Source organism: Dromaius novaehollandiae, chromosome 1 (assembly GCF_036370855.1).
Source record: "Dromaius novaehollandiae isolate bDroNov1 chromosome 1, bDroNov1.hap1, whole genome shotgun sequence".
Classification (NCBI taxonomy): domain Eukaryota; kingdom Metazoa; phylum Chordata; class Aves; order Casuariiformes; family Dromaiidae; genus Dromaius; species Dromaius novaehollandiae.
This window is the reverse complement of record NC_088098.1, coordinates 98,295,600-98,317,276: the sequence shown is the minus strand read 5'-3', so window position 1 is coordinate 98,317,276 and position 21,677 is coordinate 98,295,600. Positions and strand designations below refer to the sequence as shown.

The following is a 21,677-nucleotide window of genomic DNA, read 5'->3' as shown; positions in this document are numbered from 1 at the left end:
CCTTTGCAAGGATCGAGTATTTAAAGCAGGGAGCAAGGACCTGGAGTGGTAGTAGACTGACTTATTCATCTGTACCTTATAGGAACGTATTTGTTAATATATGTGGGGCCACGTTAATATACATTCCTAACTTATTCACAGACCTGGTACATTAGGAAAAAAAACCGTGCACGAAGTTTCCAAAAAGCGCACGCTAAAGCTTCAGGCTTCAGACGTCAGACAATACTTTCCGACCTCCCACCCCTGCCCGGCGGCAGCGAATGCCGAACGCCCGACTGGACGCCTGTGGGCGCTGCTTGTCCGCCCCCAACCCCGCCCTCAGGCGGTGCCCAACGGCCGCCCGTGCCCCCGCCGCAGCCGCAGCCGCAGCCGCTCCGCGCATACGCACGTCCCGCTGTTACGTCACAAAAACTGCCCTCTCTCCCCGCCCCTTCTACCGTCTCCAAGGCAAGATGGCGGAGGCGGCGCCCTTCCCGCCATGCCCCGCGCGGCGGGCGGGGTAGGCGGGCGCTCCCCTTAGTGGATCGTGCCCGCAAAATGGCGGCACCGGCGGGAAGTATGAGTGGGGACTGAGGGGAGGCTGTGCTGCGCCGCCGGAGCCCGGCCGCTATGGACGCCTCGGGCTGCATGAAGTCCCTGCTCCTGGCCGCCGCGCAGTACCGGGCCGCCAAGACGCCGCCCAACGCGGCGCTCCTACAGCGCAGTCTGGAGGTGAGAGCGGCGCCGGTCGTGGCGCGGCGGGGAGCGGGTGGCCGTGGTGTCCCCTCGAGCTTGAGGGCTCGGGTGGCTCTTGGCACCTCCTCGGGTCCGGCCTCGGCCGGCTCCTCTCGGCTATGAGCGGCCGCAGCGGGGTCTCGGCCACCCGCGCCGCCGCTGCCTGCAACGGCCGCCGGCGTCGGCTGGTGCGTGTGCGGCCTCTCCCCGCACCGTGCCCACCCTCCCGAGGCCGTCGGAAAGAAGGAACGTTTTAATGTTTAACAATATCACTGTGTTACTACTTTATTATAACAGTTTATGCTGTATCCGTAGGTCTATAGATGCATTCTCTATACCTATATGTACATATGCTATGCTTATAGCATAACTTATGAGGGTGTCTTTTTTTTTTAATTTTTACATACCCCCGAAATTCTGACCCACAGATGTCATTTGCTTTCACTGCTTGAAAAATGTAGTTTGAATGACAAACTGGTTTTGTATCTAGAGTTTGCCTGTTTCATGCAACATCTATTCAAAGATTCTTGCAGCTAAGGAGGTAGTCATGTCGTCTTTCCCAACTGCCTCATGCTTAAGTACAGTTGTCTCAGTAGGTATGCCTAGTGTGATGAAAAATAGAGATACCGAATGAAGATCTGTCACCAAATCTGCAGGATACCATTCTCAAATAGGGGTGTCTTTTAATTAAAATGTTAATGTAGCAACTAGTATTCAGCTTAGCTGAGTTTGGGGTAATTACTGTGAAGATGTATACCAGAGATATTCATAAACAACATTATGTTGCTCTATTAAGCACATGCAACTTACATCTACCTGTACTGATGTGTGGGTGTGTAATTTTTGGCATCTTCCTATATGGCTTCCATGAATTCAAGACGTTCCTGTTTTCTGTCTTACAGTATATTCACAAAGCAGCATTATCTGTTATTGCTTATTTTCATGCAGAATAATACTTTTGTACTCCAGTCCTCTTCATTATAGAACAGTCTGTGGGACTGATTGAAGGCTAATCATTAAATGCTTGTATTGAGGAATATGTCTGCTTACTCCTTCAAAATAGATAAACCCCATCTTCTATCTGTCCTAAAATGTATGTGGGAAAAGTAAGCCTCTGGTATGAATTCACTTGAATGTGTGAAGAAACGCAAAGTGTTGTTCTGCTAAAGCTATTAGTTTGAAAATAATGTTGTTGAAGTAGCTGCCACAAAACAAGTAAACAAGCAAATAAACAAAAGAAGCTCCCCTCTGTTATAAATGTAAAAGACCACAGCATAAGCTAGGTGTTTTCCAAGACTAAAGGGGACATATGCACAGAAATGAAAAGCATATTTTTTGTTGTTTTTTGTTTTAGAAACAAATCTGAGCTAGAGACAGCAGCAAATGCGAACATGAGTGCACTATTAGAATGGCACTTATTCTGTTTGTCCTATATGGCAGAAGATTTTTAATTCTAATACAACTGCATGCTTTGACTTTTGTGTTAAATAACTTGTTGCAGATAAGTAACTGTTTGAATGGGGGGGGAGGGGGGAATGTGTGTCTGTGTGCGCACAAGTATATGCATGTATGGCTTGCTTTTTTTCCCCCCCCCTTTCCTTTTCAGGTTATCTCTGGACTGAAGCTTACGAGATTATTTGCCTCAAACCAGATTCTGCCAAGTGAATGTCTTATTTGCCTAGTAGAACTCCTTGAGGATGCTAATACAAAGCCTTCTCTAACCTTGTCTGTGGTTACTTTGCTATCACAGCTAGGTAAGTTTTGTATCTTAACTTTTTAGCTTGGGTCTCAGAAGGGAAAGGCAAGACAGGTGCTGGATCTGTGGTGTGTGATCGATTTCCTATAAAAAGCATAAGCAGTGAAAAATTAAATGTTTTTCATCTTAATGATGTTCTTTGAGTGACTGACACCCTACTTTACATGCAAGGCTAGATGGGATGTTAAATTGCCTTTAGAAGTAGATTTGGAGTTTTTCCCTGGGGGAAAAAACAATGATTGTGCTTGCCAGAATTTGCTTCCTTGCTGGCAGGCTGAGGAATCACTTTCTTGGGGGGGGGGGGGTTCCTTGATTCCCCTTCTCACCTCTCCAAGCATAAAAATGATAGTATTTTCAAGAAGTGAAGAAATCTGCCTAGGGGATGTAGAGGGAGGGAGAAAGCATGATACATCAGTTGTCATAGCCTCAGTTCAGCTCTCCAGAGGGACTTGTTAGGTGGCAGTTCAGCGTCTCCAATGCCCTTGGCTGGCCCATGTGCCAAGGATTAGGGAATGGGCTCTAGTGCCACTCATTTGCTTCTCTGGATTTTTTTTTTTTTTTTCCTTCCATTTCACAGAAGTGGGACTTTATTGTCTAGGGAGCTCTGTGCCTACCATAACACACATATAGGCTACATATATAGTGAAAGATTCACTATTTGCCTCACTCTCTGGAGTTTTCCATCATGTGTGAATGGTTTGGGGGGATTTGAGTCCTTTAGAATGGCCTGTTGTTTATCTGATCTGATTCTTGATTCCTAGCCTCTTTCAACCTTCCTTTGAATTCTTCCAAATGGCTAGTGTGAAAGGAGATTTGTTGCTGTTTTGCCCTTGCCCCCATCTGTCAGGTTGGGAAAATTTTAAGATGCAGTCCTCCTCAAACTGATTTGTCATCCTTGTTTGCTCCTCCTTTTCCTGGACTGCCTAAGCAGAATTTGGCTTTTTGTGTTTGATGGTATCGCTGGGTAACTATCAAGATACCAGTCTTAATCTACTTTTCCACTTGAGCATGAAGCAAGGAAACTAAAATTGTTGGTGTTAAGATTTAAGTGTGCAGAACTCAAGATCTCAAATAGACTTAAAACTTTGTTGGTAAGCGGAGGGCAGTTCCCTCAGTGACCGTGCATCTTAAGGGAAGTACTGGTGTTTCACTTATGTGTAAGATAAGACATGAGATAGAGATGCAAATGTACAGGAGCTGTGATTTACTTGTAATTACTTGTGAAATGTATTCAAGAAACTTGTCCAAGGCCTTGACTCTCCTGGCTTCTGCTTATATCACTGACTAATATAACTGTTACTTTTGCTATTACATAGCGTTTTTTTTTATTAATAATACTTTTAAATTCTAGCTTTAGACAATGAGACTAGAGAAGCTCTTCAGGATACCTACAATCTAACCAGTGTGCTGGCAGGGGTGGTTCGTCGAAGTTCTACCAATCTTAGCGATCCAGTCTTATTACAGGTAATTGGAACTCGTGCTTAATAATACTTTGTTGCACAGTAAATATTATACTGTATGCATACAATAACTTTTTAAAGGCGCTACCTGAAATAATGTGTTGAGGGAAACCTGATCAAAGCTACATATTTTATTTGCTGTCTGAGACTAGTATGATAGGATTTTAACACCACATAGAGTTCAGTGTTTGTTCTTTATTTAATCTTGCTTGCACTTCTCATTCACTAATTCACAAAAACAACTGCTTTTTGAAACTAGAAGTGTCTACTTCAAGAAATTGTTGCCTGGGAGCTTGGAAGCTTATTTTCCAATTATTCTGAGATAAATTTAGTTATTTTTCCTAATATTGTCCATAACAAAAATCTGAAGATTGTTTCTCTAGTCAGTGCATTGATAGGAGGTTGCTGAAGTTAAAGAAGTGAAGGGGAAGCTGTGGCTGCCAGTTCTCATTGAAGTTTTGCTGGGCCGGTATGCCCCCTTCCCTCTGGTTGGGGATATCTGACAGTGAATGTGAAAAAAGGGCTGTGCTCTGGAAGCTCTCTCTTAGGAGCCAAGTGCACACATTGTTGATTCTTCAGTCAAAGCACAATGTCTCGGAATCGGACTTCACCGACTTTCATTTGTCCTTTCTGTGCATTGATCAGTAAAGTTCTGGCAAAAATTCCTGTGTTTTTAAGTATGTACAGGCCTTCTTATACCTGGCTCTGAGCTTTCAGCAGGTGCTCGTTGACTACCATTTGTTAATTACCCCGATCACATCTCTTCTCTGGGGAGGGAAAGCAGCAAACGAATTCGCTAGCAATTCTGTTACCCTTGATCTGTGGAAAATTAATTCAGCATCCAGTGTTCTTTACTCATTCCATTGTTCTTTTCTCATGTTCTAGATATCTAACAAAGCACTGGGAGTACCAGAGAACTTAAGGATTTAGGTGACTTGCCCTGTCAGTGGGAGAGAGATTGTAGATAAACTTTCTGCAATAGATTGTAAAGTGTTTCTTGGGTTTTGGTGAAGCTTCTAGATGTTTCAATAGGACAAAGCCCCTTTCTAGCTGATCGAATGGAGAACTTGCTGACCAGGCAATGAAGAGAATTGGATGGGCAAGAAAAGTAACTTCTCTGTAAAAATAAAGCCTTATTAATCTGTTTGTGCTTCTGTATGTGCGGATCAATGTAGCAGGAAAGTACTCGGTGTGCTTGCAGCAGCTTGTGTAACTTTAAAGTTAATGTTGCAGAGTGTGAAAATGAGTTTAGCTGTAGTGTCTTGCTACTTATTTTTTTGGTTCCAGCTGTAGGAAAATACCTTTTGTACTTGAAACATACATCTTTCCTATAGCATCTCATTGACAAATGTGAATAACTTTTATTTCCTCAGAGTATTCAGCTGTTGCAGAGGCTAACCTACAACGTTCGAGTTTTTCATGCTGGTGCCAACATCGATGAATTAATTTCATTTCTAATGCATCATGTGTAAGTGTATACTTGGTTGTCTTTGCTTATGGGAAATATGTAGCTAAGTTTCTAAATTTTCCCAAGATCATTAGCTTGTTGTACTAATCCGGTGTCTAGAATGAATTGTGACATATTTGCTCTGAAGTTACCAGAGATTTTTCTTTAAAAACATTGTTACAGATTGTCAAATGGAGTGATTATGGGACTTTCAGAGGCTGAGTTTGAATTGGCATCTTAGGCCCTGCCCCCTCCCCCAATCCAAAAATGGGGCCTAACAAAGACAAAAGTGAGGAGAAAATTCATGCTTGCCATTAGGAGCAGAATTATGATAATATGAATTTTGTGCAAACATCTTGTGAAAGGTCTGATGACTATTAAAAGTGCTTGCAGTAAAATCAGGACCTTATTTTTACTGTTATGCTCAATTAAAAGCTGTCAGCTCTATGGGGACTGCAAATGTACATTTTACTTTGCTTGGAGGAATGGTATCTTACTCAAAACCACATATTTGTTTTAATTAAATTCTGGATACTTTAATATAAACAGATTTGTTTAAACTTATGGATTTTTTTATTTTATTTATTTATTTAGCCAATCCCCTGAAGATGAGTTAACGATACCATGTTTAGGGCTCCTGGCAAACCTCTGTCGTCACAACTTATCTGTTCAAACTCAGATAAAGTCTTTGGTAAGAACTTTGTTTTTGTGGCATGATTCTCTGGGTTAAGAACTAGAGTTATTTAACTCTGGGAAGTTAACTTTGTATTTCTTATGCACCTTTTCTGTAGCAATAACAATCCTGACCTGTTTGTTTTCAAGAGCTATGGTTGTTTCTCCCAAACTGGAGTGAATAATCTGCAGAAGAACAGGAAGTTGGATGTTCTTTCTTTCTGTGCATTGCTATGTTGTTACACTAGCTCACATTAAGCATGCTGTTTCTGCAACTCTTTTCTATGAGTGAAAGGTGAACTTAAAATTTGAGTGTCTCTTCCTCAGAAAAACTAAATGTCAACCTAAAGACTGGATGGATTTCTGGCAAGCAGTAGTAACTTGGACAGAGAAAGAGAGAGTTATCTTTCAAAAGATAAATCCACTAATTCTCACTGATCTTGATGTCAGGTCAGGGCTCCAGAGGTTTTCAAATACACATCCATATCTCAGCTGCTCAGTTCCCATCTCTTCATTAATTGTTGCAAACATAACTCGTAATTAAGAAATACAATTTCATCTGCATGGCAGGAAATGTTGTAGAGTGCTTTTCTTGGAAGAAGGACAAAAAAGGAGGAGAAACTTTTTCAAATCTGAGCACAGAGCAGAGAGGAGATGGGGTTGAGGTCACTTTTCAGTGATGGCTTTCTCTCTGCAGGGATGTTTCAGCAAAAAAATGGAATTCCTTCTTTTAATTTTCCAATGATCAAATTCAACAGAGGATATAATCATTGACATCAGCCCCCAAGTAGTTGTACATTAGCAGAACACTAAAATAGACTTCCCAGAAAGCTTGTTATCATTCTAAGATTCTTGTATCATTATTCATGATTTGTGTCACTTAAAGTGTGTACTAGCTGTAAGTCTGGTGTGTTTACGGAATGGAATAAAATCTGTAATGCCTGTGTTTCTCTTTCCTGCTTTAGAATAATGTGAAGAATTTCTATCGTACCTTGATAAGTTTCCTGGCCCATAGTAGTTTGACTATGGTTGTGTTTGCACTTTCAGTTTTATCAAGCCTTACTTTAAATGAAGAAGTAGGAGAAAAAGTAAGTGATGCTTTGAAGTCTATTCTATTGTTAAGTTATAGATAAAATTAATAGCCACCATGGCCAAATCAGATTGTGATTCCAGCTAGTTTTAATAAGAGACCTGTGCAAGGTAAGTATGTGCATTGTATGTAACTTTTTCTTCTTCATTTCAGCTCTTTCATGCTCGAAATATCCATCAGACTTTTCAGCTAATATTCAATATTGTTGTAAATGGAGATGGTACGCTAACAAGAAAATACTCTGTTGATCTACTTGTGGATCTTCTGAAGAACCCCAAAATTGCAGATTATCTTACCAGGTATAACTTCACTTTATAGAAATGCAGGATTTTCTTCCTAAGCTTTTGTTGGGCTGCGTGCCATTTGTATTCTGAACAAAACCCTGGAAGAAAATTCCTAGGCGCTTCTTGAATGTTACTAGTTGCCTATAGCATCTTATCTTGGAAACTAAAGGAATTCTTGTGTTACCAATTTCACACAGAAGTAGAGTGAACCAAAATTTGTTCTTTCATTGTCACTTAAGGAATATTGTTTAGTGGTTATGTCCAGTAATTATATTTCTCTGGCCAGTATTGGTGGTCAGACAACTAGATGAATAGCTACATTGCTGTTTCACAGGCCTACAGTATTTTGAAATGAAATAATATTGTCCAAGTTGTAATAATTTTAGTGAAGGGCACTACAGAGTAGTTATGTGGAATGCTTGACTAGTGGTTTTGCAAATCCAGCTGGTAGAATTTAGTTGCTGAATCTAGATCTGAATCTCTAATAGCAAAAACAGCTGGAAAAATCTTGGTTTATTTTAAGGAACTTGGTTTCATTTTTAGAGTATTTTTAAAGTTTAGCCTCTGAATAGAAATTACGTTATTGAATCTGTGTAAACTATCAAGACTGTCAAATCTGTACTGGAAGTGTTTGGGGATGAAAAGGGGAACATGGCACTTACATTTATCACTTGGTATAAATCTTATGTATGCTGTAGATATGAGCACTTCACCTCATGCCTTGGGCAAGTATTAGATCTCCTTCATGGAAGGGATCCTGATTCATCATCTAAGGTATTTATACTTTTTCAGCATAAAGCTAATTGCTTATACTTCCTAATCTGGTTCCACTTTTGTAGTCAAAAGCAGGTTTCTTATGTACTGGAGTTGATGATGAAATAAATTGTTGGTCACTTAAGAGTCTTGAAGTCAGCATGGATCCACTATAAATCTTTTAGTTGTTCAAAAGGCCATCAGGCTGACTTTGCAGAGGCTGTTTGTATGTCTGCTTTCAGACAACTGGCATAAAGACAAAAGGCCAACATAAGCACCTTTTTCTGCTTTGACTAGTAAAAAACGCACAGAACTGTACCAGAAATGGTGTGTGCCTCACTGGGCTGGCCAAAGCTTGAATTAATATTCCTCAGATTTTGAACTAATGATCATGAAACCATGCTATTAGTTTCAGAAACCGTAAGTTGCTTCACTCGTAGCAGTTGAACAAATCAATGCATCTTTGAATTAAGTGGTTTACCTTTGCCTCACTGCCTCCTTGTGTAAATGAAACACATTTGATATCTGTCGCTGAAGATTAAAATATGAAATGTCCTGAAAATACTTGGGCTGAATATATCTATGAAATAAATCTTAAACTTTTTTAATGAATGCATTTCAACTCATAGTAAATGGTAAATGTTAATACTCCTGTGTATGTGTGATTGGGGGGAGGAAGTTGGGGGGGTGGATTTTAGAAATGCATATTGAGGATGAAGCTTTCTAGGGGACCTTTGTCTTCATCTCTCTGAATGTGCACATACACATCCATTAAGACCTCAGAATGTTTTCCCCTCTGTAGCTTTCTTCATTCAGATTGCATGCTGAGGCATTTCTACTGCTGATAGTTTTCAGTGTACCACTTCCTTATATATATTTTAAAAAAAAAAAATGTTGCTGCCTAGAAACCTAACTGTGACAAGCTTCATCTTTACAAGTCCCACGAACTGTGTTTCTGTGGCTGACTTGACTTTCAGGAAGGAAAACTATCCTTCAAAGTATTGTTGGCTAACCTTCTTCAACATGCCAAGGGGAGCTGCTTGGAACTTAAATCTCTCTTTAGATTTTTTTATAGGCGTTACAATTTCTGTAGAAGTACTTGATTTTAAAATATTTAAACTCTTCCCTTTGCTTCACACAGGTCTTAGAACTGCTACTTGCCTTCTGTTCTGTGATGAAACTGCGTCATACTTTGCGGCAGGCAATACTGGAACCCTCTGGCTTGCCAGTCTCCGGAAATACCAGATTTGTGGCTCACTCAAAGACTTTTGAACCATCTGTTGCATTGGTGCACTTGTCAAACCAACCATTGGAAGGCTCTGAAGACTGTGCAGTTCTAGCTTTGCAGCTGTTCAAGGAGATTTTTGAGGTACCAGAACTAATAGAGTTTAAATAGCCTCTTAGCAGCTATATTTTATGTGTTTGAATTGATTTCTGAACAACTGCTTTTACAGTTAAAATGTTAATCCATCTTTGTGGTTTTACTTGAAAAACAGCATGTAAAAATATATCTGAAGTATAATTCTTTTTGTTCTAGAATTCCACATGCTGTAAAACAGCTGTCTTTTAAAGACAAACTATGTTTTAAAAAGTAGATCTATGCTGAAAGGTAAGTGGAAGGTATGGCAGTTAATTAAGTAATTAGGTGGATACAGAAGTGTCAGTGAAGAGCTGTTTTTGTTAGGACTAGTGAGGAGGTCTCTCCTGATTCTGTGCTCTTTGTTAAACTTCCTCCAGTGTGATACTGATCAGCAGTCTTGAAACAAACCTGAAACAGCAAGGATTTGGGAAAGCTAGAAGACAGGTTGGTGGAAGAAGGGTAGAATAGGCTTTCTTGTTCTGTGGTTTTAAATATTGACATAAATTTTGTTTGTTACAGGATGTTATTAATAGTGGCAACAGTGCATCAGCAGAACACTTTGTGGATCTTTTGCTGCCTGTTCTCCTTGATCATCTTCAGATGCCAGAACAGATTGTGGATGAGCTATTAGTGAAGAAAAAGTGTGAAAGAATGGTCAAGGCTATTAGCGTTCTGACAAATATCCTTTTTGTATGCCTATTGGCAGTTAGTTAATTATTCTTTAACTATGATCTGCTGCTCTAAGATGTTAGAGGAAATGCCCATCTTGAGTTGCTTAATAGCTTTTAATGACAGTCAACATCATAATTTGGCTTAGGATTGTCATCCTGAAGGACCTTAAGCTGCTTTCCAGTTGCTGTGAAATAATTGAATAATACAGTGATGCAAGATAGAATGTGGTGGCGCTGTTCAACAGTATAAAGTCCCCAGCTAAATATGGTGTAAATTCAAATCAGAGAAATGTAAGGAAAAATAGATGTGAAATGATACCATTTTACATTCTTCTATTCGTAAAGGGGTTTCCTTCATTAGGATATAAGAGTGGCCTTTCTGGCCTGTCTAGGCTAACATACTGTCTCTGACTGTGGCCAGATCTAGGGAAGAGCATGGGGAGAAGGCAAATGTGGTGCTACTACTCAGTCATTTTCAAGCTTCCAGATATGAGTTATTTGGGAAACTGCATTTCTTATTCCTCTTTTTCTCTGCTTCTACGATTTTTGTCCGGTTGCCTTTTTGAACTTAATGTCCACAGTGTCCTGTAGCAGGGAGGGCACAATTGCAAGACAGTCCTAAATGGATTTCTGTGAAGAAGTCTCTTTATTAGCTCTCAGCTAGATAACCAGTTCTTGTATTAGAGATTAACTGTTTGATTGCTTCTGTTCATCTTGTGTCACTCATGACTTTATAGACTGTTGCATTTCCCTAGTCCTCCAGTTTTCTGTTTCCAAATAGGTATGCATTTTCATTGAAAAGTGAAGCTTACTTGGTTTGTGTATTAAGTGTGGCTGTTAAGTGGCTTAGAGTTGGATTTTTAAAAGCATTTTTGGAGGGTCTTATGTTTCAATATATGAGCTTGTGTCTTTTACTATTAGATAATATAACCTTATGTTCCAGTACTTACAGATGGATATATTAAATTTTATTCTTAACTTAGTCAACTGCTGTGTGGAGATGACGTACTGAAAATGCATGCCTCAAAGGAGCTGAGTGCCAGCCGATGCACATCTCTAATAGAACACCAGTTTATCTATAGTGGTGTTGATACTGGTTTTGGGACAAAAGTAGTGAACTCTGAGCTGTGGTGAGCACGCTAGAATCATGTTTATCTAAAATCTAATTTAGCAACACTTGCATGTGAGTGGTGATATAGTTTCAAAGGAAATCATACTCTAGTCGAAGGTACCATTTAAATAAAAGTAACTCAGTATTATTTTTGAATCAAATGTGGTGTTTTTGTGGCAAAAGAGTTGCTGGCCAGCTCAGTAAGAAAACCTAGCTTAAATGTTCTGGTATTGTTTTGGGGGTAAGTTAGGTTCCACTTATGTGGAAAAGTGATCTTAAACCTCATATGCTGTACTTAAATCTTGTCCAAGTTGAAGCTTACCTGAAATGCTCATGATACCTTGCTTCCCAATTTGATTCAGAAATATTATACATCAGTGTGTGGAAAAAATAGCACACTAAAGGCATATAAACCACTTCAGCTCAGTTTAATTAGAATGTAGTCTAGCCTTTAGTTGCCACGCTTATGTTGCCAACTAATAGTGAAATGTAATTGACCTGGGATTAAACCCTCTCCACTTTCAAGCTGAAAATGTTCTTTGAGCTTCATTGTTGCTGCCCTTAGTATGCTGTGGAAGCTCAGTAGCATGTTCAAGGAACTGAGTAATGTCTTCTGGTGTTGGCATCGGTGCCTTGCTAGACATGTTTAATTGGGGGGGGCAGGGGGGGAGAGTAAGGTATCTGTCTGTTTTGTAGATCGACTGAATTTATTTATCAGTGCTGATCTGACAAATCTCACTTTACCTCTCTTTTTTTTTTCCCCCACTTTGCTTTTCTATTTGTGTTAAAAGCAAGCTTGCTGCTGATGTTATTTTGAAAACACTTGATCTTATGAGCAGACTTAAGCAGGAGGTACCTAGTATGGAAGTCAGCTTCTACAAAATTTTACAGGTATGATGTGAAACCTCTTTTAAAACATATCTGTGAGGGAGAGTGTCATAGCACTGCAGTAGTTTTAATTCTGAATGTTTTATGTGCATATCTTTGAAGTGGTAAAACTTTCAGAGAAATGTAGTCCCCTGGGCACAATTTTTGAAGGTTATTCCATTGTTAATTCTTCTAAAATAACAGCAGTTTACTTTTACTCAATTCACTTGCATGTTTCAGTAATGCATGTGAAATTATATTCAGCTGTTCGGTAAGGATTATCTGTATAAGACCATATTAGGACTGCGTTTTAAAGGTAGTAAACTAGAAAAAAGTTATCACAACCACATATTTCAATGATTTGTGGTGTTGGCTACTATTAAGCATATCCACCCAATTTATGACTTCACATAGATGAAACAGCTTCTGGTAGCTATTGGTCAGATGATACCTTAACAATTCACTTTGTACATGGAAAATTTATTCAGTCTGTCAAATATTTCATATTGTTCTAGGGGGGTTTCTTTCAAAAATGGATAGTATTGTGAAATTTAATGGGTAGTAATGAGAGTTCCAAGGTTCGCTGTAAATTCTAACAATATCTTAAGCTTATGACTTTTTATATCATTAAAATCCAGTACTTCAAAGCTTAAAGGAATTAAGTAGTCTTTTATCTGTTGCCTTGACTTAAATAGGAAAACAAGTTTATAATACCCCCAAGTATAAACTATTTTTAAAATCATTTCTGTTTCTTTGACTTCAGGCTTCAGAAACTTAGAAAGGTAAACTTTGGAAAGCTTCAGTTTTGAATAAAGCTTTTCTGTGCTAATAGGCCTTGGTGTATTGTGACCTTTTTTTTTCTTGTTGTTGACTTATGTTGTATTTGATCAAAGTAGTTTCTTTTTAGGATCAGCGCTTGATATCCCCTCTGACGTTTGCTTTAACATCAGACCATAGAGACCAAGTGCAAGCTGGACTCCGAATACTGTTTGAGGCAGCACCCTTACCAGATTTTCCTGCCATAGTGTAAGTTTATTTTTGTGATAGTTTGGTAGGATTTGACACTTTTATGGCTGTAGGGATTCTCATGTTTCTTGGCATATTATTTTCAATTCATTTGTAACAAACTCTACAGAAATTTTCTTGTTTCCTTTTTATCTCCGGTTATAGAGACAGCAGTATTCTTGGGGTCAGAGGAAGTAGTGCAAACACTGGCACTAATGAGTTAAAATCATTAGTGAGCATTGTAGTGACTTAATTCTGTCCCTCAGGATTGACTGGTCTGAATTCTGTTCTTGGAGCTTTCTACTTGGAGTGCATTTAATACCTTGATTATCAGAGGATTCTACAAACTTTGTCAGACATGTTGTTCTTCAGTTCCTAAAGCTGAATCTTTGTTTACCCTCTTCCAGTCTTTTCCAAGAAAGAGCAGTTAGGATAAGGTACAAGCAGGATAGCAGTTCAAGCAGGATTTAAGGTTTCCTAAAGAGGGGAAATAAAACATTGGAAAAAATTATTTGATGGAGTCCATGTTTCTGTAAATGTAATAGAACAGGAAAAGCCTAGCTTAAAGTAGTAGCACACTTCTTGCAACCTAGAAGAAGAACTGAAACTGCTTCCCTTTTTGTTAGCAAAAGTGGGAATTGTTTCAAAGGACTTGCAGGTCAGATGTCTTTTTGGCATTTGAACTGCTTTCTTGGAGTGAAGGATTTGCAATGTATTGGGTTTAACTCAGAACAGTGCCTGAATTACTTCTTTTGGGGGGGATGGGAAAGATTTGACCAAACCATAATTTGTTTTATTGTGGTTTTCTTGTTGTTTTTGAGAAAGCTCAAAGATGATGGTACATACAGAAACTACCAAAAAAAAAAAAACCCACTAGGGCATTGCACTCCTTTCTGCCATAATCTGAAAAAAGGCAGTGTTGACAACAATGATAAAAGCCTAGAAATGTGGCTGTTAAAATTCTACTTTCATTCTTAAAACCTTGATGCTGCTGTGATTATCAAATAGTAGTATATTTCAGTAGCACTTGCATCTAGTTAGCTATAGATGTCAAGAGTGAAATATTTGCTTTTTCAAGTAAATGAATGTAACATGATAAACTACGTGCAAAATAAATTCTGAAAGCTACTCTAAAATGGGGTTAAAAAGGGCAATTCAAAAACTGCTAGCAAGTAAACTGTTAAGACATCTGCAATGGCAGCTGAGTGTGAAACCATGCGGCAATTCTCAGAGAAAAGTGATTACCTTAATTCAGGATAGCAGAAATAATTTGCATGCTGGCCTAATGAGAAGAGCCTGGGAGAAGATAAGAAAAAGCTGAGTTTTCATCACTAGTTGGTACTAGAAGCAACACTTACTGGCAAGATAAACAATCTATTATTGCATGCTTTCCCAGGGTATCAGCAAATGAACTGTATGTTTGTGATACTGAGAGTTCATGGACAGATAAGGAAAGACAAGTACCAAATATTAGGTAATTTCTGACAAGATGAAATTTTCATTGGTTTTTAGAGATACATCACACTACCTAGTTTAGGACAAAGCATTATGTGAAATGCTCTGAGTGCAGCTAACAGACTGCTGAGCAGTTTGCAGACCAGTTTCTGGGCTCGGCTTCAAGATCTTAATCTTCTGGGGAATTTGTCTGAGATCCACCCCAGGGGGAGGAGGTGGAGGGGGCTATCTAGGAGCCCTCTGAGGAACTTCAGGGTGCCTGCTGCTGCTGGGTGAGGATAGCTACTGGAGGCTATGACTTCTAGCAAGCTCTAGTAGCTTTTAACAAGCTCTGTCAGCTATTGAGATCAACAGGTGCTTGGAGCTTTTGTTCTAGCCCATTCCTGATCGGGGAGGGTCAGGCACCCTTTGAGCAGGAACTAGGGCAGCCCTCATATAGGGCTCTGTAGAGCATGGTTCTCAGAACACAGCTGAAAGAGGCAGTCAACAGATGCAGCAGTTTTTCCCAGCAGTTTCTGCAGCAGGGCACAAAGTGGCCAGCAACTCCTGAAAGCAGCATATGCTTCCTCAGCAGTGATGGTAAAATGTCCCAGGGCATGGTCCTCAGCAGCCACTGGAGTAACTTTCTCTAATGTCAGAGGCCTCAACCCAGGCGGAGTTTCTGGAGGAAGATGCAGCTCTGCAGGTCTCAAGCTGCAGGGAGTGTCTAGTGCCTCTTGCTAAGGGAGATAGTCTTCTAGCCTGCAGGAGATGTGCAGTTGTTGAGAAACTGTTGCAAAGTAAAGGAGATACAGAAGGTCCTCAGATTGTGAGCAGCAGATGTGATGAAAAGGAAATGACCAGATCTTCTCCAAGACCCTGCAGCTTCCAGAGCCATATCCCCAGCTGTACCAGAGGGAGAGGCAGGTGGAGTCTGTGCCTGTTGGCTTGGGAAGTAGAGATTCCTGTGACAGCAAAGGCTGGGAGCTTGTGTTTCCTGACACCAGGAGGAAGGCTTCTGCTCCCCCTGAAGTTTTGCAGCTACAGAATAGATTCAGTGCCCTTGTAGCAGACAAGGGGCTGGGAGATTTGTCCAGCAAAGTATCTGTGCCAGCTGAGCCTGAGCTACACAGTGGCACCAGGAGGAGGCAGTGAGTATGAATAGTGGGAGACTCCCTGCTGCAGGAGATGGAGGCCCCCATCTGCTGACATGACCTGTCACCTAGGGTGGCTTGCTGGGGGATCAGATTCAGGATGTTGTTGAAAGTTTGCTGAGGCTCGTTCAGCCCTCAGGCTTTTAGCCCTGCTGCTGTTCCACATGGGCACCAACAATACTGCCAAGGAAGACCTGGAAAGTATCAAGTGTGACTATGTGGCTCTGGGGGTAATGGTCAAGGGTGTAGGGGTCCAGATGGTGTTCTCCTTGATCCTACTGGTGAAGCGGAAGGGCTGTGGTGAGGGGGAAGAGTGGACGGATCCTGTGAGTCAACAATTGGTTGACTCACACCTAGTGTTGGGAACAAGGTTTTGGTTTCTATGGCCATCGGACTCTGAGGATCTAGAACTGCTAGGAAGAGATGAGATCCACCTGACCAAGTTGGCAAAGTGTTGGCCTCTCTGCCAACAGCCTAGCCAACCTGGTGAGGAGAGCTTTAAACTGAGAATGACAGGGGAGGGAAAGGATGGACCAATAAACAAGTGAGGAAGTGGTAAACCAGGTTGGCCAGCAAAAAGTGCGGAATAATGTGAACCGGAAGGACCTCACAATCAACAAGATATGCTTGGACTGGCCCCACTTCAGCCCTGTGCTCCTTTATAAAAAAAAAAAAAAAAAAAAAAAGGGGGGGGGGGATTGCCTATGGGACTGCATTATGGGGAACATTTTCTGATACTTTCTGAGAAATCGGCACAAGAGGGTGCCTGTATAATAATGTACACAGCATAGGGAACAAAGAGAAGGAATTAGAAGTCTGCATGCAAACTACTAATCTATGATTAGGCTATGATCTCATTGGTGCCAGGGAGATGTGTTGGGGTGGCTTACACAGCTGAAGTGCTGCAGTGGGTGGATACAGGGTCTTCAGGAAGGGTAGGTTATAAAAATGGGATGGAAGAGTTGCCCTTTTTGTGAAAGGGCAATGGGACTGCATGGAGCTCTGCCTTGGGATGGCTGATGTGCCAGCTAAGAGCTCATGGGTTCAGATTAGCAGGCAGATTGAAATAGGTGATGTTGTGGTGAGTGTCTGCCACAGACCACCTGATCAAGAAGCAGTAGATTAGGCCTTCTTCAGATAACTGGAAGAAGCCTCATGTTTGCAGGCCCTGGTCCTCACGGAGGGACATCATTCTGATACCTGCTGGAGGGACAACACAGCAGGGCACAAGCAATCCATATTTCTGGAGTGCATTGATGACAACTTCTTAACGTAGGGGATCAAGGAGCTGATGAGGGGAAGCATTTGGCTGGACCTGATTATTTCCAAATAAGGAAGAACTTGTTGGGAATGTGAAGGTCTGGGGCAGCCATGCTGAAGTGACCATGAGATGGTGGAGTTCAGGATCTTGAGAGGAGGGAACAAGGCAAAAAGCAGGATCACAACCCTGGGCTTCAGGAGAGCAGATATTGGCCTGTTTACAGACCTGCTTGGAAGAATCCCAGAGCTTCCCCACTTCTCTGGAGAGAAGAAGGGTCTAGCACAGCTGGCTAATATTCAAGGATCACCTCCTCCAAGCTCTTAGTTGTCCATCCAAATGACCAGGAAATGAAGCAAAGGCGGCAGGAGGCCTGTGTGGATGAACAAGGAGCTGCTGACAAGACTCTAACATAAAAGGGAAGCATATAAGAGGTGGAAGGAAGACAAGTGATGTGGGAGGAGTATGGAGATGCTTTCTGAAGGAAGACAAGTGATGTGGGAGGAGTATGGAGATGCTTTCTGAGTGTGCTGGGATGCCGTCAGAAAAGCCAAAATCCACTTGAAATTGAATCTGGCGAAGGACATGAAGGGCACAAGGAGGGCTTCTACAAGTACGTCAGCAGCAAAGGGAAGAATAGGGAAAGTGGGGGCCTGATGCTGAATGGGGACGGGGCCCAGAAGGATACGGAAAGGCTGAGGTACTCAACGCTGCCTTCACCTAAGTCTTGGCTGGGAAGACCAGCCTTCAGTAATCCCAGACCCCTGAGGCCAGAGAAGAAGTTTGAAGCAAGGAAGACTTACTCTTGGTGAAGGAGGATTAGGTTAGGGAATATTTAACCAAACCGGACGTACACAAGTCTATGGGCCCTGATGGGGTGCACCTGTGAGTGCTAAGGAAACTGGCTGATGTCACTGTGAGGCCACTTTTGATTATCTGTGAAAGGTCAATCAAAGGAGGTTCCTGAGGGCTGAAAGAAAGCAAATATTGCATCAGTCTTCAAGAATGGCCAGAAGCAGGATCTGGGATACTAAAGGTTTGTCAGCCTTGCCTTGATCCCTGGAAAGATGATGTAGCAAATCCTTTTGGGAGCTGTCTCCACCTCTGAAGGATGAAAAGGTGATTGGGAGTAGTCAGCATGGATTTATGAAGGGGAAAGCATGCTTGACCAACCTTGATAGCCTTCTACATAAGATGACTGGCTTAGTGGATGAGGGGAGAGCAGTGGATGTTGTTTATCTTGACTTCAGTGAGTCTCTTGATGCTATCTCCCATAACATCCTCTTAGACAAACTGATGAAATATGGGCTAGATGAGCAGCTGATGAGGTAGATGGCAAACTGGCAGAATTGCTGGGCTAAAAGGGTCATGGTCAGCAGCACAAAGTCTGGCTGGAGGCCAGTCACTAATGGTGTCCCCCAGGGGTTGATATTGGGGTCAGTACTGTTCAATTTCATTAATGCCCTGGATGATGGGACAGCATGCACCCTCAGCAGTTTCCCAGATGATACAAAACTGAGAGGAGTGATTGATACACCCGACAGTTGTGCTGCCACTTGAAGGAACCTCAACAGGCTGGAGAAACAGGCAGAGAGGAACTTCATGAAGTTCTGTAAAAGGAAATGCCAGGTCCTGCAACTGGAAAGGAATAACCCCTTGCCCCAGTACACACTGGGGGCTGACCAGCTGGAAAGCAGCTTGCCTGAACAAGACCTGGGGGTCTTGGTGGAAATCAGGTTGATCAGGAGCTGGTAAAGGCCATCAGCCTTCTGGGCTGCATTGGGAAGATTGTTGCTACCAGGTCAGGGGAGGTGATCGTTCCCCTCTGTTCATCACTGAGGAGACCCCATCTGGAGTTTGTGTCTGATTTGGGGCTCCCCAGTAAAAGAAAGAAGTGGATGCACTGAATCAAGTCCGGTGAAGGGCCATGGAGATAATTAAGGGACTGGAACATCTCTCGCATTGAGGTGAGGCTGAGAACTGGAGAAGAGAAGGCTCAGCAGGGATCTTATCAGTGTTTATAAACACTTAGCAGTGTTCATAAATATCTGGTGGGAGGATGTAAAGTAAACAGATTTGTTCTCAGTGGTATCCAGTGACGTAACTAGAGGCAAAAATTGAAATGCAAGAGATTTGGCTTATATATCAACAAACAAAAACTCTTTTACTGTGTGAGTGCTCAAACATTGGAAACCTTTGCCCAGAGAGGTTGTAGAGTCTCAGTCCTTGGAGATATTCAAAACTTGACTGGACTCAGTCCTGGGCAGCCTGCTTTAGGTGACCCTCCTTTGAGTGGGGGATTCAACTAGAACCTTTCCAGAGGGCCTATCCAACCTCAGCTATTCTGTGATTCTATGATTTTTGTGGATATAAAAAAAGTTACAATGGCTAGTAACGAATAGACTGGTTAAAAGAATGAAGCATCTGTTCAATCCAAAATGCCTGGTTTTATACAATGGAATAGCAAAAGAACATGTCTGTAAACACAAGTTAAATATAGCCTATCTTCACATAGACAGGAAGCAATTGAGACAGCTCTTCAATAAAGTGTTTGGGTAGCTTGAAGAATTTTATCAAGATTTTGAGTGGTCATTTAATCAGCTATTTTGACTTCTCATTCTCTCTGATTGAAACATGACTAGCTGCCTTGAAAATCCCAGACATGAGTTTATATGCAGACACTGGGATGTAGATACTCTAATTTATTGTGTCTAAACTTTTGTGTTCTCTTCTGTGTTCTCTTTTTTATTTGCATACTTGAATTATAGTTAAAACTTATGAAATGTGGTATATTTCATAAACATTATATAACAGCATCCCAGACAAGCAAAAATGGATTTTTTTTTTTGGTAGCACCCTGCCTTTTGATGATTCAATCTTTTTATCTTTACGACTGATAAAAATCATTTCCTGCTAAATTCCATGTCTGTCCTGATACTTACAAACAGTGGCCTGGTTTAGTTGAATAACAACATGTTAAGTATCTTGTTTCTCAGACTAACAAGGGACAGTTGATCTCTTCTGCTCAAGAAGAGCTGAACAGCATGCTCTTTCTGGTGAAATGATGCACTTGTTTCTGGAGGTGATCCATGGCAGGTTACAAAGCTTTTTAAACATGTGTGGTAAATCTTCAGTAGATGACTGACCTTTTTCATTTTTACTCCTTACAGTACTATCTTACAAACTATCCACAGATACTGAATCTTAATGTTATGTGCTAATGCAAATGGAGTTATTTCAATAGTCTCATGTTTTCAATGAGAGAGAAGTTATGTTATGAAATTGCTCGTATCTTTAACCCTCACAGTGATATTTGTAGCAAATTTTCTTTAATAACCTTTATGTTTATACAGGCTTGGTGAGAGCATTGCAGCAAATAATGCTTACAAGCAACATGAAACAGAGCACATGTCAAAAAGAATGCAGTCGCCCATGACCAGTGTTACTTCAGTGAGATATTCTTCATCCTATTCTTCATGTGATGATTCTGCAACTTCAAATATTCAGGAATTAATACAGAAACTCCATTCTGGGCTAGAGGTTAATAGATTTTATTTTTTCAGTAAAATGTCAAATATTTAATAAACATACATAAATTCTAAGTTTCAGGCTACAGTGCATGTATCAGTTGATCGGGGTAGATTCCTGCCTATTTGGAATGTGTTTCATTTACTGAGCTCCTGAGCAGAACTCCCCCTGCCAAAATAGAGGTGATTATGCTGCTTTATAAGAGTATAGTGCTTCTCTTGCATGTCTAAACAGGCATACTAACATTTTCCTTTTGTTGCTTGTAGCTGGCTCTTTACATTTGCGTTGTAATCTTTGTAGTGTTCCTGTGAAGGCACTATTATTACTTTAGGAAAGTTTTGCTTTCCTCTGCCACAACATGCATTGTAGATGAGATGCTGGAATAGGCACTGTATATGGTTCCCCTCTTAGGTGTCCGTACTGTCAGATGCTGAATATTTTCCTTTTTCTGTTCAAAGCAAGGTAGTTGCTTTGTAGCTGTTTTAGACAAAGTAATGGATGGTTGCCGCTGCTTTCTTTTGACTTAAAAGAACAGAATGCAAATCAACAGAATGAACAGGAAGTGTCTGATAAGGGCTCGGTAACTATATTAGTGCCACTGCCTCCATCCTTAGCTTTGCAGCCCTTCGCTCTTTGTTGTCATTGACAAGAATGAAACTCAGCAAGCTACCCATTCTAGGCAGTTACTGTAATAATAGTGGAAGAGGTCAAGTGACTCTTGCCTTGGCTTCATTTTTACTCTGCCACTGGATGTTCTCATTAATCATTCTTTTCAGTACTGCCTGTGACAGTCTGTAGGTGCACTACTGTGCATTTATTAGTAAAAGTCAAAGTAGCCACAGGTGCCTTACAGTATTAATTCACTAGCTTCCAGTGATATGACATGTCCTGCAGCTCCTTAGATTTTTGATGAGGAGGCAAAAATATTTTTGATATGTTCAGTGAATTATTTCTTAGTCCTTGTGATTAGTAGAATTTTCCTTTAAAAAAGCATTAGTTAAACACTGATATGCATTCATGTAAAATGTCCAATACTTCAGCTCTGTGTGCATTCTGTATGTTGCATGAAGCTCAAATGTGTGTAAAATGTATTTGAAAACCATCTTTTAATAG

The 21,677-nt window shown here is 40.9% G+C and overlaps 1 protein-coding gene across 1 annotated transcript in view; it reads left to right on the top strand.

The window, feature by feature from the left end:
- The first annotated feature begins 426 nt into the window (after positions 1-426).
- CIP2A (cellular inhibitor of PP2A) overlaps positions 427-21,677 on the top strand; it is a 30,882-nt gene continuing 9,631 nt past the window's right edge. The window contains exons 1-14 of the mRNA XM_026112373.2: positions 427-711; positions 2,321-2,468; positions 3,822-3,934; positions 5,304-5,398; positions 5,972-6,068; positions 7,015-7,137; positions 7,293-7,438; positions 8,122-8,197; positions 9,318-9,545; positions 10,056-10,215; positions 11,196-11,337; positions 12,110-12,209; positions 13,093-13,211; positions 20,390-20,576. Coding sequence (XP_025968158.2) covers positions 610-711; positions 2,321-2,468; positions 3,822-3,934; positions 5,304-5,398; positions 5,972-6,068; positions 7,015-7,137; positions 7,293-7,438; positions 8,122-8,197; positions 9,318-9,545; positions 10,056-10,215; positions 11,196-11,337; positions 12,110-12,209; positions 13,093-13,211; positions 20,390-20,576 — 1,836 coding nt within the window. The 5' untranslated portion in view covers positions 427-609. The remainder of the gene's footprint in view (positions 712-2,320; positions 2,469-3,821; positions 3,935-5,303; positions 5,399-5,971; positions 6,069-7,014; positions 7,138-7,292; positions 7,439-8,121; positions 8,198-9,317; positions 9,546-10,055; positions 10,216-11,195; positions 11,338-12,109; positions 12,210-13,092; positions 13,212-20,389; positions 20,577-21,677) is intronic.